General features: G+C 47.9%; 1 protein-coding gene across 1 annotated transcript in view; it reads right to left on the reverse strand.

The window, feature by feature from the left end:
- The window catches only part of RBM20 (RNA binding motif protein 20), a 76,417-nt gene that overhangs the window by 18,378 nt on the left and 43,402 nt on the right, over window positions 1-14,637 (reverse strand). Inside the window, exons 8-10 of the mRNA XM_017887202.1 lie at window positions 10,423-10,502; window positions 8,181-8,850; window positions 948-1,052 (exon numbers count right to left, since the gene is read on the reverse strand). Of these exons, the coding sequence (XP_017742691.1) occupies window positions 948-1,052; window positions 8,181-8,850; window positions 10,423-10,502 (855 nt within the window). The remainder of the gene's footprint in view (window positions 1-947; window positions 1,053-8,180; window positions 8,851-10,422; window positions 10,503-14,637) is intronic.

Here is a 14,637-nt window from a genome sequence, read left to right on the forward strand (position 1 = left end):
AACAGCACCAACTCATCCTTAGGGTGATGCTCAAAGTTTGGAATAAGTCCTTAATGCTTAATCCACCGTATTTAAAGTGACACAAAGAATTTCAAGCCCTAGTAGATAACAGGTGCTCAATATACAGTTTTTGAATGCATGAATAACTAAGTTATAAACTCTAAATACTTACTGGAACATCTTTCTTGCATCTGGGTCACCACCAAATGTAACTGCACCAAAGCCCCTCACAAAATTCCCCCAAGCACCCTCTCCCAGCAGCGATACATACACTTCCACAGTCAAAGCTCCTACTTGGCCCCTTCTAGAACTTTCCCCTTGGCATCTGCAGCAGCCCATGGACTCCTGACTCCACAGAAAGATTTAGGAGATCAGCTTTCCTGCCAGCGATACTCATCTCTCTTGCCTCTCCTGACTGGAAAGGCACGAAGATGGCCCCATTCCAAGGACATTTCTTTTTGTTGTGGCAGCCCCAGCCCGGGAGAACTGTAACCGGATTTTTCATTTTAATTAAGTAAAACAATCTGTACAAGCACAGTAGATGTCTTGTTAATCCTAGGGTCTGGGCCTGCTGAAGTCAGGGCCCCAGCTTGAGTGCCCAAAGCAGCTTCTCGCCCCATCCCCGCCAAGGGACTTGTCTATTTTGGGAGCCTGGCTCTGAAGCCTGAGTCTTTTTTGGGGCACATATTTTCTCATGGGAACACAGCCAAGTTGTTGGAGAGTGAGCAGAGCTCAGACATGTGGGTAAAGATCGCTTCAATAAAAACTATCTGAAGATTCCAGGCACAGCCACTCCTCCAAAGTAGTGCTAGGAGGACTGGTTCATTCATGCAACTAATGGTGGGGTCTCAGCCATATTCCACCTAGCAGGACATCACCAGGCAACAGGGGGACTCCTGTGACTCAGTCCCTCATGGCAGAAGTGCAGAATCTGAAATAAACTTTACCTTCTTTGTCCTTGTGTTTTCTGGATCAGAGAACTCTGCTTCTTTCTCTTGTCTGCCCACTGATTGAGGGCTTTCTTCCACGCCCTCCTGTTCCTCTTTTCCAGCCTTACCAAAGGAAAGACAGAGCAAACCAAATCAACAGTGAGCAGTGACAGGGAGAAGAAAAAAAGAATGATATTGAATGCAGGTCCCAGCTCTCAGAGGGGTTTCACATACAGCATTTTCTTTATCCTCCCGGAATCCTTCGGAGGCGGCTGCTATTAGCATCTTCATTTTAGAGATCAGAAAACTGAGATTCAGAGAGGTTAAGTAATTTGCTCCCAGTCACACAGACAAATGGAGGCAGAGAAATGTCTTGAAGCCTGGCCTGATGTCTTTAGGGGGCAGAAATCCCTGACAAACTGGGTGTTTTTTGCAGAGTAGAAGTAGCTAAACTTGAACTGATCTGGGCCAGCCAAGACCCTGGGGTTAAATCATTCAGGACACTTACAGGTAGAAAGGGCGTTGTCACCCAGTCAGAGTGCCCTCGCACCTTTCTTTTGCTCTCTGTCCTAGAGTGACAGCCCAAACTAGCACTCCCTTTCTTCCTTCCTTGTATTCCTTTCCCCCAATCAGGGCCCTCACAGTAGTGCCCATGTCTGTGAAACTAAACAATTGAAAGCAGGTGTTTGGTTTGAGAATTAGGGCCTCTAACCAACCTTTAAGACAGGGGATCAGCAAACTATAGTCTGCAGGCCAAATCTGACCTGCAGCCTGTTTTTGTATAGCTTGTGAGCTAAGAATGAATTGTACATGTTCACTTAATTACATTTTAAGTGATTATAGAAGTGCCTACATAAAATCTGCAATTTTGCCTCTTGGCCCACATAGGCTAAAATATTTACTATCTGGTCCTTTGTAGAAAACTTTGCCAACCCCTACATTAGAAGTTTCTGGGGGATATTCTCCCATGACTTAAACTTTGGCCACCAAATCAATGACTACTTCTGGGTTTTCTGAGGGGCAAGTTGCAGTTCTAGGACATTCTTGGCTGAGGTTGGTTTGAAGTAAACCACTCTAGTTCTGATTTCTTACAATCAGACATACCTCCTTGAGCTGACTAGGAGCCAGCTGGAGCAGAAGCTCAGGGCTGACTGGTTTCACCAGTTATTACCAGACAGGGACACATGGTTCAAATCCTCAAGTCCTTTCTGTTTCCAGTGTTTGCTGTGAAGATTCCACCAAAAGCTTTGCTGAAGTCTACTGCACTAGCCTGAGTGTAAAGCAGCTACAAATACCTTTTTAGCTATTATAGCTTCTACCAACAGGTGACTTTATTTTTATCTCCCGAATCAACTATGCATGGCCCTCTCTTGTCAAAATGAATAATTCTTACCCTTCCCAAGCAGCTCCTGCAGCCGCACTCCCAGATCAACACAGTAAAGGAACCCCCTTCAGTTCAAGTTGGGAGAGGCAGGGACAGTCTTGCCAGCCGGGCTGAAAGCCCTCCACCAAGCAGACCCCTGCTCTTCCTCCCTGCAGGCAAAGGAAACAACCTTTCAGAGCTTCCCTTTGCTCTGGGATCACTTCCAGGAGAAGGCAGCAGCTCAAGGGGAACAGATGGGTGCAACGGGTGCCCCGGCTGCCCACACCAGCTCACAGACTGAGACTGAAACGCCAACTCTTGCAAGCAGGGCTCTGCCACCACAGGGCCTGGGCTACTGAACCACTTCCAAACTGGTCTCCCACTTCTGCTCTGTACCCTCCCCCAAAATCTATTCTTGCCAAGGCAATCAAGAATGATCATTCCAAAATGCAAAAATCACATCCTCACGATATTGTCTTTTTTTTTTTTTTTTTTTAAGATGGAGTTTTCCTCTTGTTGCCCAGGTGGGAGTGCAATGGCACAATCTCGGCTCACCGCAACCTCTGCCTCCTGGGTTCAAGGAATTCTGCTGCCTCAGCCTCCCCGCCACCACACCTGGCTAATTTTATTTTATTTTATTTTTATTTTTAGCAGAGACGGGGTTTCACCATGTTGGCAAGGCTAGTCTCGAACTCCTGACCTCAAGTGATCTGCCTGCCTTGGCCTCACAAAGTGCTGGGATTACAGGCATGAGCCACAGAGTCCAGCCTCCTCACTGTATTTTCTTGCTTAAATACTTCATTTGCTTCCCCTGGTACTTAGGATAAAGGCAAAAATCTTCAACCTGCCTACAAGGCCCTGCATAGTGTAGGCCCTGTTGATAAGTCGGCCTCACCTCCCATTACTCTAATGCCAGCTCTCTGCTATGGCAATGCTGGAGCCCTGGAGCTGCTGGAGGCCCCTGTGCACGCTGCTCCCTCTGTCTTTTCACTTTCTTTTCACCCAGTCAATACTCACCATGCCTCCAAATCTCAATAGTCACAGCCTAACCCTGAGAAGGCTCGGATTTATCACAGGCACTCAGCATTGTGTACCTTCATCTCCTTCTTAGCACTTAATAGTCAAGCTCTTCTGTTCATTTGAGAAATCATTGGATTAGCATTTCTCTCACTGGACTATGAGCTCCGCAAGCCCAGGGGTCATTTCAGTGTCACTAACTATGGTCCCAGCGCCAGGTGCTCCATGAATATTGGTCAATAAAAGAATGAAATTGGTAGAAGGGGGTGTGGTGAATAACAAGTTCTCACCTGTCTTTCCACATGGTTGGTCTTATCTAGGCTCTGAAGCGAGCATAAGGGTTTTAAAAATCTTCTCCTGTTATGGATTGGTTATACCAGGGGTTACACTCTGGGGCTTCTAGATGGCATCCAGCCCTATGTTTTGGTTTATACTGGGCATTTATCTTGCTCTAAGAAAAGGGAGATTTGACAGCATGGCATGCATTCCTGTATGGCAGCCTAGAATGGAGCTGAGCAGTGGCTCCAGCCTCATAGATGGCACCGCTTCCTCAGTCAACCATGGTCCCATCACGCTGGCCTGGCTCCAATTGTCATTAGCCTGGCTTCCCTTCCCTAGGCACCTGGGCTTGCCACTCTCAAACCCCCCTCCCAGTAGGATGTAGCCGTGTTTCTTCCCCATGTTTTCCTTATCTGTGACTTGATTTATTTCCTCCTCTTTATGGTCCCATGGACAGAATTGGGTCTCAGGTACGGATGTGGCCACCCATCACCATAGAGCAGCACGCACACTGGCTTCTCAACCATGGGCACTTTCTCCAGAGAGCTCAGGATTTTTTAATGAGTGTGAGCTCTTTAAAGTAGTACAACAGCCTTGTGATCACACCCATTTTACAAACAAGAAAACTGAGGCAGAAGAAAACAGGGTGTGACCTGGTTCTCAGAAGCCAGGCCTTTGCCTCCAGAGTCTGGGTTCCATCCTTCATACCTTCAACAGATACCCACTGGACACCCGCTCTGTGCTAAGCCCTCCTCTAGGGACTGGGAACACAGCAGTGAACACAACAGACAAAACTCCCTGCCTTGTGAAGGTTACACCTGGGAGCTGGGGGTGACAATAGACGCTAAGTAAAATAAAGACTTTAAGTGATACGTTTGAAGGTGGTAAATGCCACCAAAAACAGGAAAGCAGGGAGGTGGGGGGGGGGGTTGTGGTGTTGAGATGGTCTGCAGTGGTAGGGAGGGAGAGGAATGGGTTGGGGTGTTGAGATGGTCTGCAGTGGTGGGGAGGGAGAAGAGTAGGTTGGGGTGTTGAGATGGTCTGCAGTGGTGGGAGGGAGGGGAGCAGGTTGTGGTGTTGAGATGGTCTGCAGCGGTGGGGAGGGAGAGGAATGGGTTGGGTGTTGAGATGGTCTGCAGTGGTGGGGAGGGAGAAGAGTGGGTTGGGGTGTTGAGATGGTCTGCAGCAGTGGGAGGGAAGGGAGTGGGTTGGGGTGTTGAAATGGTCTGCACTGGTGGGGAGGGAGAGGAATGGGTTGTGGTGTTGAGATGGTCTGCAGTGGTGGGCGGGAGAGGAGCAGGTTGGGGTGTTGAAATTGTATGCAGTGGCCAGGGAGAATAGAGAATGTGGCCATGAGTAAAGACAAAGGAGGTGAGGAGCAAGCCAGGAAGACTTGTGACTCCTTGGCAGCAGCAACACCTGTAAAGGCGCTGAGGGCGGGAGATGCCTGGTGCACTGGAAGAACAGCAAGCCCTGCTGCCTTCATTCCAAAGTTCATTCCAAAGCCATCTGTTATCTGACTCCTGGGGCAGCCCTGTGGGGTCTGGGCTTTTCTCAAGTTCATCATACAGAGTTTGAGGACAGTGCAAAATACTCTCTGTTCTGCTGTCATTCCAACACAGTGTTGGACTGCCTGGCTCCAAACCTAAAGAAACAATCTGTGAGGGGCCCCAGTAAGTCCCTACTGACCCCACTCCAAGGCTGTAAAAGGCAGAACCAACTTGAGGGACAGAACTGTGGGGAAACTCTTGGGGCTTTCTGAGACTCTTTTTCCATCTGGGCTCTTTGACTGACACATAGTGTCACCTTAAATGAGCAATGTTCTACAAACCGATGACAGCAGGGTGGTAAAACAGTAGGAGAAATGGGGTCGTCAGAGCAGAGTCTCAGGAGTGTGAGTAGAAGTGCAGGGAGCAGTTCCACCTCTCAGCCTAGGGGGAGAGAGGGTTGGCAGGCTGGTGGTATCCACATGAAGCCCAGGCTTTCTTTGAGCCCCTGCCAACTCTTGCTCTCTGCCCATCATCCATCACCAGCAACTGGGACCCTTCCAAGCAGATATATTTTTAAAAATAGCCACTGGTTCACCAGGTCCTTGGGATGCAGTTCAAGTCCTTGGTGAGGCACACAATGTCTTCCATGAGTCCACCTCACCCTCTTCCCTAATCTCATCTCCTGTGCTTCCGCCTGTCATGTCAGTTAGGAAAAATTGTGGCAGACTTTGTAATGGGCAAAAAAAGACTACTGGGTGTCCTTTCACTGGAATGCTGGGCATTTGTCTAGCACATCCCTTCAGGGCATCTGATTCTATAGAAGTCTGCACCTTTCATTGTCTCGAACTGAGCTATTTTACAACCATATAAGTTGCAGAAATCAGATCCTAATACAAATGATTCTTGTTCCTAGAGATACACAAGAATTGTCTCTGCTGGAGATGCAACTGATTCCCTGCCTGCTGTGGAAGGGGCCACTTTTACACCTATTAGCAAATTCATTTTAGCATTCCTGATTGCCTGTATATGTTGCCTGCTCTTTGGATTCTCTTTCAAGTTGGTTTTTGCGTCTTATGATGCCCTCATTAATTAATAAGTTGAATAAAACCTTTGACATGTATTCATTATATATTTGCATCAGTCATGATTTCACTCTTTTAAAACATTATCCCTAATATGTCCTAAAGATGCAGCCATGCCAAGTATCTCCAGGTTTTTCAAAACAGTCTTTCTTTTTCACTTTTGCCCTTGCTTCTGCTTCTATCAAGAACCCTGGCGGGGCATGGTGGCTCACGCCTGTAATCCAGCACTTTGGGAGGCCGAGGCAGGAAGATCACGAGGTCAGGAGTTCGAGACCAGCCTGACCAACATGGTGAAACCCTGTCTCTACTAAAAATATAAAAATTACAGGTGTGGTGGTGCACACCTGTAATCCCAAATACTAAGGAGGCTGAGGCAGGAGAATCACTTGAACCTGGGAGGCAGAGGTTGCAGTGAGCTGAGATTGTACCACTGCACTGCAGCCTGGGCAACAGAGCGAGACTCCATCTCAAAAAAAAAAAAAAAAAAACCCAAACTGCTTTTTTCTACTTTTAATACTCAGCTCAAATACGACCCTCTCTGAGCAGCTCTTTTCCTGTTCCTGCGCAGAGTTGTTAATTGCCTACAGAGCAGCTCATTCGCTGTAAATGCTGGCATGAGTCCCATTGTATACAAATTATTTTGATATTAATAGGTCTGTTTCCACCATTGGACTTCAGTATCTGCTATAACATGGACTATGTCCTATTCACCTGGCTCGCCTATACCTAGCACACCACCTTGCAAAGTGGCACTCCATCTATACATGTGGGAACAAATGCTGAAGTAGCATCCAAAAGGGTAACTCTTCGGTGTTCATGGAGTTGAGATTTGGGCTCCTTATTTGCACTTAGTATTGTCACCAACTCCCAGGTCAGAATGACTAGAAGATATGTGTGGAGGATTTTAAAAATTAGGCTTCTTATGCATATTGCCAAACCTCACTTGTCCTACCCCTACTTAAATATAGAAGACTCTGGCAAGAAGGAAGTGTAAGTCAAGTTGGAATATAAACCTGGTAACCAGAACCCTCCTTGTGATGCCCCTGTGTGAACTGAAGCACTGCTGCAAGCCCTCAGACCTTTCAGATGCTGGAATGAAGGTGCCAGCCAATTGCCATGCATTTTTTTTTTGAAACAGAGTTTTGTTCTTGTCATCCAGGCTGGAGTGCAATGGCATCATCTCGGCTCACTGCAACCCCCGCCTCCTGGGTTCAAGTGATTCTTCTGCCTCAGCCTCCTGATTAGCTGGGACTACAGGGGTGCATCACCTTGCCTGGACAATTTTTATACTTTTAGTAGAGACGGGGTTTCACCATATTGGCCAGGCTAGTCTCAAACTCCCGACCTCAGGTGATCTGCCTGCCTCGGCCTCCCAAAGTGCCGGGATTATAGGCATGAGCCACTATGCCCGGTTGCCGTGCATTTTTATTAGAGTGGAGGTAAAACACTGTGGACAGCTCTGGGCACCCAGTTTAATTTAGTGGGTGGCGGCGGCTTCTCTTTCACCACCTCTCATCAGAGCTCTAGGATTGGTAAATGCTTTTAGCAGGAGGGAGGACAGAATGAACCAAAGATCTAATCTCCCTTGGGAGGCTCTTTGCATATAAACACTTCAGGGCCACTCCCTACTGGACAAACAGGACTACAGGTCTTTCCATCATGTCCCGCCTTAACTTCTAGTAAAGGTAACAGGTGCCGTGGGATTTGGGGCCAGATCTCCTAGGTATAATTCTGGGTCTGCCATTTCCTCACTGTGCGTTCTTGGACAAATAACGTAAGCTCTCTGTGCCTCAGTTTCCTCATCTGCAGTAACAATAGTAACAAGCTCAAAGGTTGGTACTCAAAACCTGTGAGGATTAAATGAGTTCACTGAGATAAAGTGTCTCGCACAGTGCCTAGCACATAGTAAATAGCCAGTAAATGTTCATTCATTCAATAAACGTTCATCCTCATTACATTATTATGATTATTCTCCTTCAGGGCCTGCCTCACCTTAGCTGGGGAAGAGATTGATCATTACCTCATTCTCTGCCACTGTGTTTTCTTTCCTATCATCAGCTCCTTCTTGGTCTCTGTCAGGTCTCTTGGTTTTATTTTTCTCATTCTGCTTGGACTTGGCACCCTCAGGGGCCCTAGTGACCTTTGGCCCCAGTCCATCTTCCTTGCCTGAGTCTTCGGGATGGGGGTGTCTGCTTTCCCGCAGCCTGGCCTCGTCCTTCCTCCTGGACCTCCCAGGGCCATCCTGCTGCTGCTTCAGATACTTGTCCAACTTGACTTTGGGCTCTTTCCGGTAGTAGCCATCTTCGCGGCTTTTGTAGCTGGACACAGAGTGGGGCGGGTTGGGAGATCCAGACCTCAGGTACTTCTCTCGGTGGGACCTCCCTCCTTCTGGTCGCTCGTCCAACTCAGCCTTGTCCAGTTGCCGGGGGTGGTGTTTGCGGTCATGTGCCCAGGGGTCCATCCTGTCCCTCTTGTCATCCCCGTTCTCCCTCCAGGGAGCTGGGTCTCGCTCTTCCTCCCTCCTGGCATAGGGAGAGTGCTCCCAGGAGTCCCGGCTATTGCCCCAGTCAGCCCGGGAGGGGCCCGGAGGGCTGTGGGAAGAGCTGCAGGAGGTGAAGCTGGGAGTGTGGGACCTCGGGGAGAGTGACCGGCTCACTGGACTACGAGACCGCGGCCTTTCTGGGCCATATCTGTGAGGAACCAAGGAGCAGGATTTAGAATCTTCACGCCTCCCATCCCACACCACCCACACACAGATACAGTCTCTCTCTTAGATATACTGTGTACACTCTTAACTCCCAGCTCTATACAACCACATAGAGTGGTTCGGGAGAAAGCCTTTTCCTCCCTTCTGGCTTCTGTGCTGAGGACTTCTAAGCACAGCACTGGCCACTCTCTATCCCTTTACTCATCCTGCTCCTGGGAACTAGGAAGAAGAACTGGGTTGCTTTGGCTTGGCTCCAGCTTGCCTTCTCTTGGAAGGGAGCTATGCTCAGGGAGTGGACCTCTGACTCTCCTCCTGGGGGTGTGCGGGTTGGGCACTGGGGGGCAAGGGTGCCCTAGTCCAGCCTAGTGGGTAAGGCTGCCTAACCCTGGGTGCTGTTAGCCGGGCTCTTAGCCAGAAGACTTGAAGTCACTTCTACATTTGGGCTGTATCAGAATAAAGCCAACCTCTTAGCCTCCACTTTTCTCATTTATTTCTCAGCTCAATTTATGCTTGGAAAAGGGATGCTAATTATTGGGGAGGGTAGGCTCAGAGGTTAAAAAAAAAAGAATTAGGAAGGTATTTTAGGGTTGGAAGAGACTCTACAACTCCAACCTACACATTTGAGATGAAGAAACTGAAACCCAGACAAGGACCCCAACCTGTGTAAGGTTCAGAGCAAGACTTCCTAAACTCCCTCCACTCTGCTGCAGAATTGCAGGTGGCAAGATGTGACTTTACACGTCTTTTAAAAACCCAAATAATCATAATTTTTTTAAAAAACAGACAAACTAATAAATAAAGATAGCAAGCCTGAACAGTTACATACAAAGATATACACACACATATACACAGATACTTTGAAGACTGTTTGGTTATTAAGCAGGTCAACTGAGTCATATATCCGATACTCTAAAAGGATGGGCATTTTCTCATTAAGTTCCCAAATACAGGAAAACCACGCAGCCCTCACTGACCAGGGGACACCGAGGTGCATCTCGCTAGGACCAGGCTGCCTTGACCATCATGGGGGAAACAGCCTGGCTTGTGTCCTCTACGGGGAAGTGACAGCACCACCTACGGCCACTGCAGCAAGAATCCCAGATGTGCCAGCCAGGTGCCTGCTCCTGCAGTTTTCTACCTTGGTTCTCTGCAGGAACTGTCTTTGTAGGGGAGTGACAGTGGTCAACTTGTAGCCCCAGCTTGGCCTGATCACAAACTTCGGTTGGAAGAAATGGGTTGGAAAACTGAATATATTCAATGTTCAGAGAAAGTGACTGTTCAAATAACTGATTTTTTAAAACCATCTACATTCCACTTCCTACACTTACATTCAACTCATGAAAAACCAAGAGCTGGTTCTAAACAGAAGCCAGTTTAGACTTCTGGACTGGTGTTTCTCACAGGGAACATGGAAAGGTGGGACCCAGAAAAGCAGATGGATGGGGTAGGGGCAAGAGCAGGGCACAGCATGACTCAAATGCCCCTAAGAATGAGAAACAGGAGTGTGTTCCCACTACCCAGAACCTGCCTGGAGACTTAGGGCTTGGGGCCTCACCTGTCTGCTTCCCGGAACATGTCCCTCTCCCTCTGGGAATGGATGTCCTGGATGATGGCAGCCACAGCCTTCCCGGGTTTCTAGCAAAGTCAGAGAGATCACCATCAGATCAGAGATGGCCTTGCAAACACCAGAGGGAAGCAGCTCTGACCTGGGTCATTCATTGCCTGGTCCACGAAAAGGGAAGAAGTGCCTTGTGTGGGGAAGATAAAAGGTATAATCCAATGGATGAGTGTGAGTATAATGCTAAACTGGGTAGGGCCGACTGGCCCAGAGAACACTGAGTGGTCCATCGAACTGGGGAAGGAAGGAGCCTGGTGTTCACATCCATGTGCTGGAGACAAGCAGCATTTGTTAATACCCACCTCTGCCTGAATTAAAAAAATAAAATAAAATGTGTAAGAAAGAAAAGGAGAGAGGGATGGAAGGAGGGAAGGAAGGAAGGCAGGAATGCACTGTAAACTTGGAGAGACTTGAAGATCATTGACTGCAGCCTCCACCTTTTCTATCTATGGAAACTTAGAGCCAGAGAGGTTGAGGCAGGGTCTCTGCTCTGCACAGCTCCAGGGTCACCAGCCACCTTGTGTTCCGTGCAGTTGGTGACTTTTGGAGTTGTGTTGGGTTAAGGAACACTTCAAGGTCGCACAGATAGTGAAAAGAATCAGGACCTAACATCAGGTATTTTAACTCCAAGTTCCTTTCCATGCTTTCCATGCCCTGTGCCCCCTTCAACACCTCATGCACAGGCATCAGCTGATGCTCAAAGTAAATCTGTGAGGAGGGTGGCATAAGCTGGGAGTCAGGCTTCACAGCTGAGAATAGTAGGCAGCCAGGGCTCCATCCTTCCCTGAGATCATTAGACGGTGGCTATGCCAGGACAGGACCAACCTCAGCCCCCCATTCCCAACCAAAGCTCTTTCCTAAACCCAGAATGGACACACGATAACCAAAATAAATAAATAATAAATGATTTTTGTTTAAAAAAATCACAAGCACAAAAGGCAAGTCAGGAGCATCTTCCTAAAGATGATGCAAAATTCATCCTTTAAATAAAAATGTATCAAGCAGAGTGAATTTTATGGAATGTGAGTTATATCTCAAAACTAAAGCTGATTTTTTTAAGACCAAGGCTAAAACCCTCAGTCTATGTAAACTTTTGATAATGAGTTTTATTAAATTTAATCAACTGCTTTTATCCTTGATTTTTTCTATGGAATTTGCAAGGAATCATGCACCTTTTAAAATTTTTTTTAAAGAAACGAGGTCCTGCTCTGTCACTCAGGCTGGAATGCAGTGGCACAATCACAGCTCACTGAAAGCCGCAACCTCCCAGGCTCAAGTGATTCTCCCACTTCAGCCTCCCAAGCAGTTGGGACTACAGGGGCTCATCACCACATCAGGCTAATTTTTTCAGTTTTTACAAAAGACAAGGTCTAGCTATGTTGCCAGGACTGGTCTTGAACTCCTGGGCTCAAGCAATCCTCCTGCCTTGGCCTCTCAAAGTGCAGGGATTACAGGCATGAACCACCACGCCCAGCTAAATCATGCAATAAGAGCCATACAAATGTTAAAAAGCATCATGTATCTCATTTGACAGATGGGAAACTCAGGTCCAGAGATGTGATCTAGCTGGACTAGCATAGTATGAATGCTCTAAGTGGCGTGGCTGAGTATCTGTTATTGTTGAGATAGAGGGTTGGGCTGGGAAAAACACAGAATAAAGGTGAGAATGAAGGAGGAGCTGCCTGCAGTTTCAGGGAGAGAGGTCAGTGCTAGTACACAGAAAAGAGATATAAAATGTTCAAGTGAGGGAGGGACCTCACCTCTTGTCATATGGAGATGCAAAGTGAAAGAATGTCAAAGAGAAGGCAGTGACTCCTTCATCTGTGCTCGTGAATAAGTCAGAGGTTTTAGAAGTCAGCCAATCCCCCATTCAACAAAAGGCCCAGGAACTCAGCACTGGGCAGGATGTCCACCAGAAAAGGCACCACAACTTTGGCAAATGGTCCCTTACGTCAAACTGAAGCTGTAGAGATCGGCCCTTTATAAAGCACCTGAAAGTGCCACCTACAAATAACCAGATCACCCAAGACTCGCACTGGCCTCCAGCACCTCAGCTGCTTAAACTGGACCTTGTTCAGACCAAGGCCAAACAAGGATAGAAGCCAAGGCTGCCAAGAAGAAAGTTGCTGTCCAGGATGTCTCCTCCCACCCCACCGTGTGGCTAGAGACTACCGGTCCTTCAGCCAGGGTCGGCTGTCACTTGGGGTAGAAGGCTCACTTGGAGCTGATAGACCTTAATGTGGATCCCACCAAGCCGGTCTTCTTCCTGCCTGCCCACCTTGGGCCACACAAATGTTTCCGGCTACTGTATCATCAAGGGAAAGCCAATTGGGATGGCTGGTCCCTGAAAGGACCTGTCACAGCACTGCCTTCACACAGGCACCAAGGGAGCAGCAGAGCTTGGGAAAGCTGGTGGGAGCCATCAGGACCAAGACCATGTCATGAGATCTGCCATCACTGGGGAAGCCACACCCCAGGTCCCTCCAAAATCTGTGGCTTGCACTGCCACATTAGAATGGACAATGGCTAAATAATGTGTCCCCAAACTGGGATAAATGTATCTGGCAACTCTTCAGAACATAAAAATAAAATTCCCCATGGGAATTGGATGGGGAGCTTTCTGTTGTAAAAAGAGTCCCCAAGGTTCCAGTTTTCTTCTGCTCTTCTGGAACTTCATATCCTCCTGGTTATTCCTTCCAGCCCAGATCCAGGAAAGGCCGACGTGGGAGGAGGATGGTCTTGGCACAGGGAGCGGCTGAGGTTTTGCAGATTACCCACGGCAGAGTGACTATGAGGGTGGGGCTCAGGCGCATGGGGGCAGGAGCAGGTCAGGCCAATGTCAGGGCCAGAGGCGTTCCACAAGCTCTTGGTCCCTTCTGCACCTTGGTTATCACAGATGGCACCCCCAGGCCCTTCCCCTCAGGGGTGCCCCCAATGAGGGGCAGAACAGGCTGATCAGACACTGCAGATGAAAACATCCTCTAGTGGCCCGTGCAGTTTCCCAGGAGTCAAAGAGGTGCAGTTAGAGTGGACTTAGAAGAGCCTCTCCTTGGCTTAAACCTTCCTCTGTCCCTTACTTTCTTAATGACAGAACGTCCTCCTGGGGTCACTTTCAGCCCGTACCTCCTGGAGTTACTTCTATCCGGATCGCAGGTCTCCCACGAGGGGCCTCCTGCGCTGACAGTCTTCACACAGCCAGCACCAGCACAGAGCCTGGCATGGAGCAGGCACTGCCTAACACCCATCTCAAGATGCATGGCTGGAGAGATGGAAGGAGGTGGCTGCAGAGAATGAATATGAATCTGCAAATACTACATGCTGGGGCTAGTGGTCACAGGTATTGTGATCCCTCCCGAGGATCAGAGCATTGGTTCTGCTATTTTAGGTGGTAATGGCAAATTGTTTGGTGCTCTCTGGACCATCTGCCTGCTGCCATCTGAAAAGGGGACAGAAGTAGCCAAAGATTTTCAAATAAGAGCGTTGACTTCTGAAAGCTCTAAGAAAATTCTCTCAACCTTCCTCTTTGACCAGCTTCTGTATCCTGTGGGTAAAGGCATAAAGAGGGCAAGTGAAACAAAGCTGTAATCACCCCAGAAAAAATGAAACGGGAGAGAAAAGAGTAGGTCTATGATAAAATTTTGATTACCTTTTTATTATAGAAAAGTTCAAACATACACAAAAGTAGAGAGAATGGTTTATTGAACCCCGAAGAATCCATTACCCATCTTCAGTCAATGATGCTGACCAATCTTGTTGCATCTTGATATGGTTTGGTTCTGTGTTCCCACCCAAATCTCATATTCAATTGTAATCCCAGATGTTGAAGGTGGGGCCTGGTGGGAGGTGATTGGATCATGCGGGTGGTTTTTAATGGTTTAGCACCATCCCCCTAGTACTACTCTCGTGATAGAGTTCTCACAAGATCTGGCTGCTTAAAAGTGTGTAGCACCTCCCTGCTCCCACTCTAACTCCTGCTCTGGCCACAAAAAACACGCCTGCTTCCCCTTTGCCTTCCGCCATGACCGTAAGTTTTCTGAGGCCTCCACAGCCATGTTTCCTGTACAGCCTGAGGAACCATGAGCCAATTAAAGCTCTTTTCTTTATAAATTATCCAGTCTCAGGTAGTTTTTTTTTTTTTTTTTTTTTTTTTTT

This window comes from Rhinopithecus bieti, unplaced genomic scaffold (assembly GCF_001698545.2).
Source record: "Rhinopithecus bieti isolate Rb0 unplaced genomic scaffold, ASM169854v2 scaffold_13348, whole genome shotgun sequence".
In the NCBI taxonomy this organism is placed as follows: domain Eukaryota; kingdom Metazoa; phylum Chordata; class Mammalia; order Primates; family Cercopithecidae; genus Rhinopithecus; species Rhinopithecus bieti.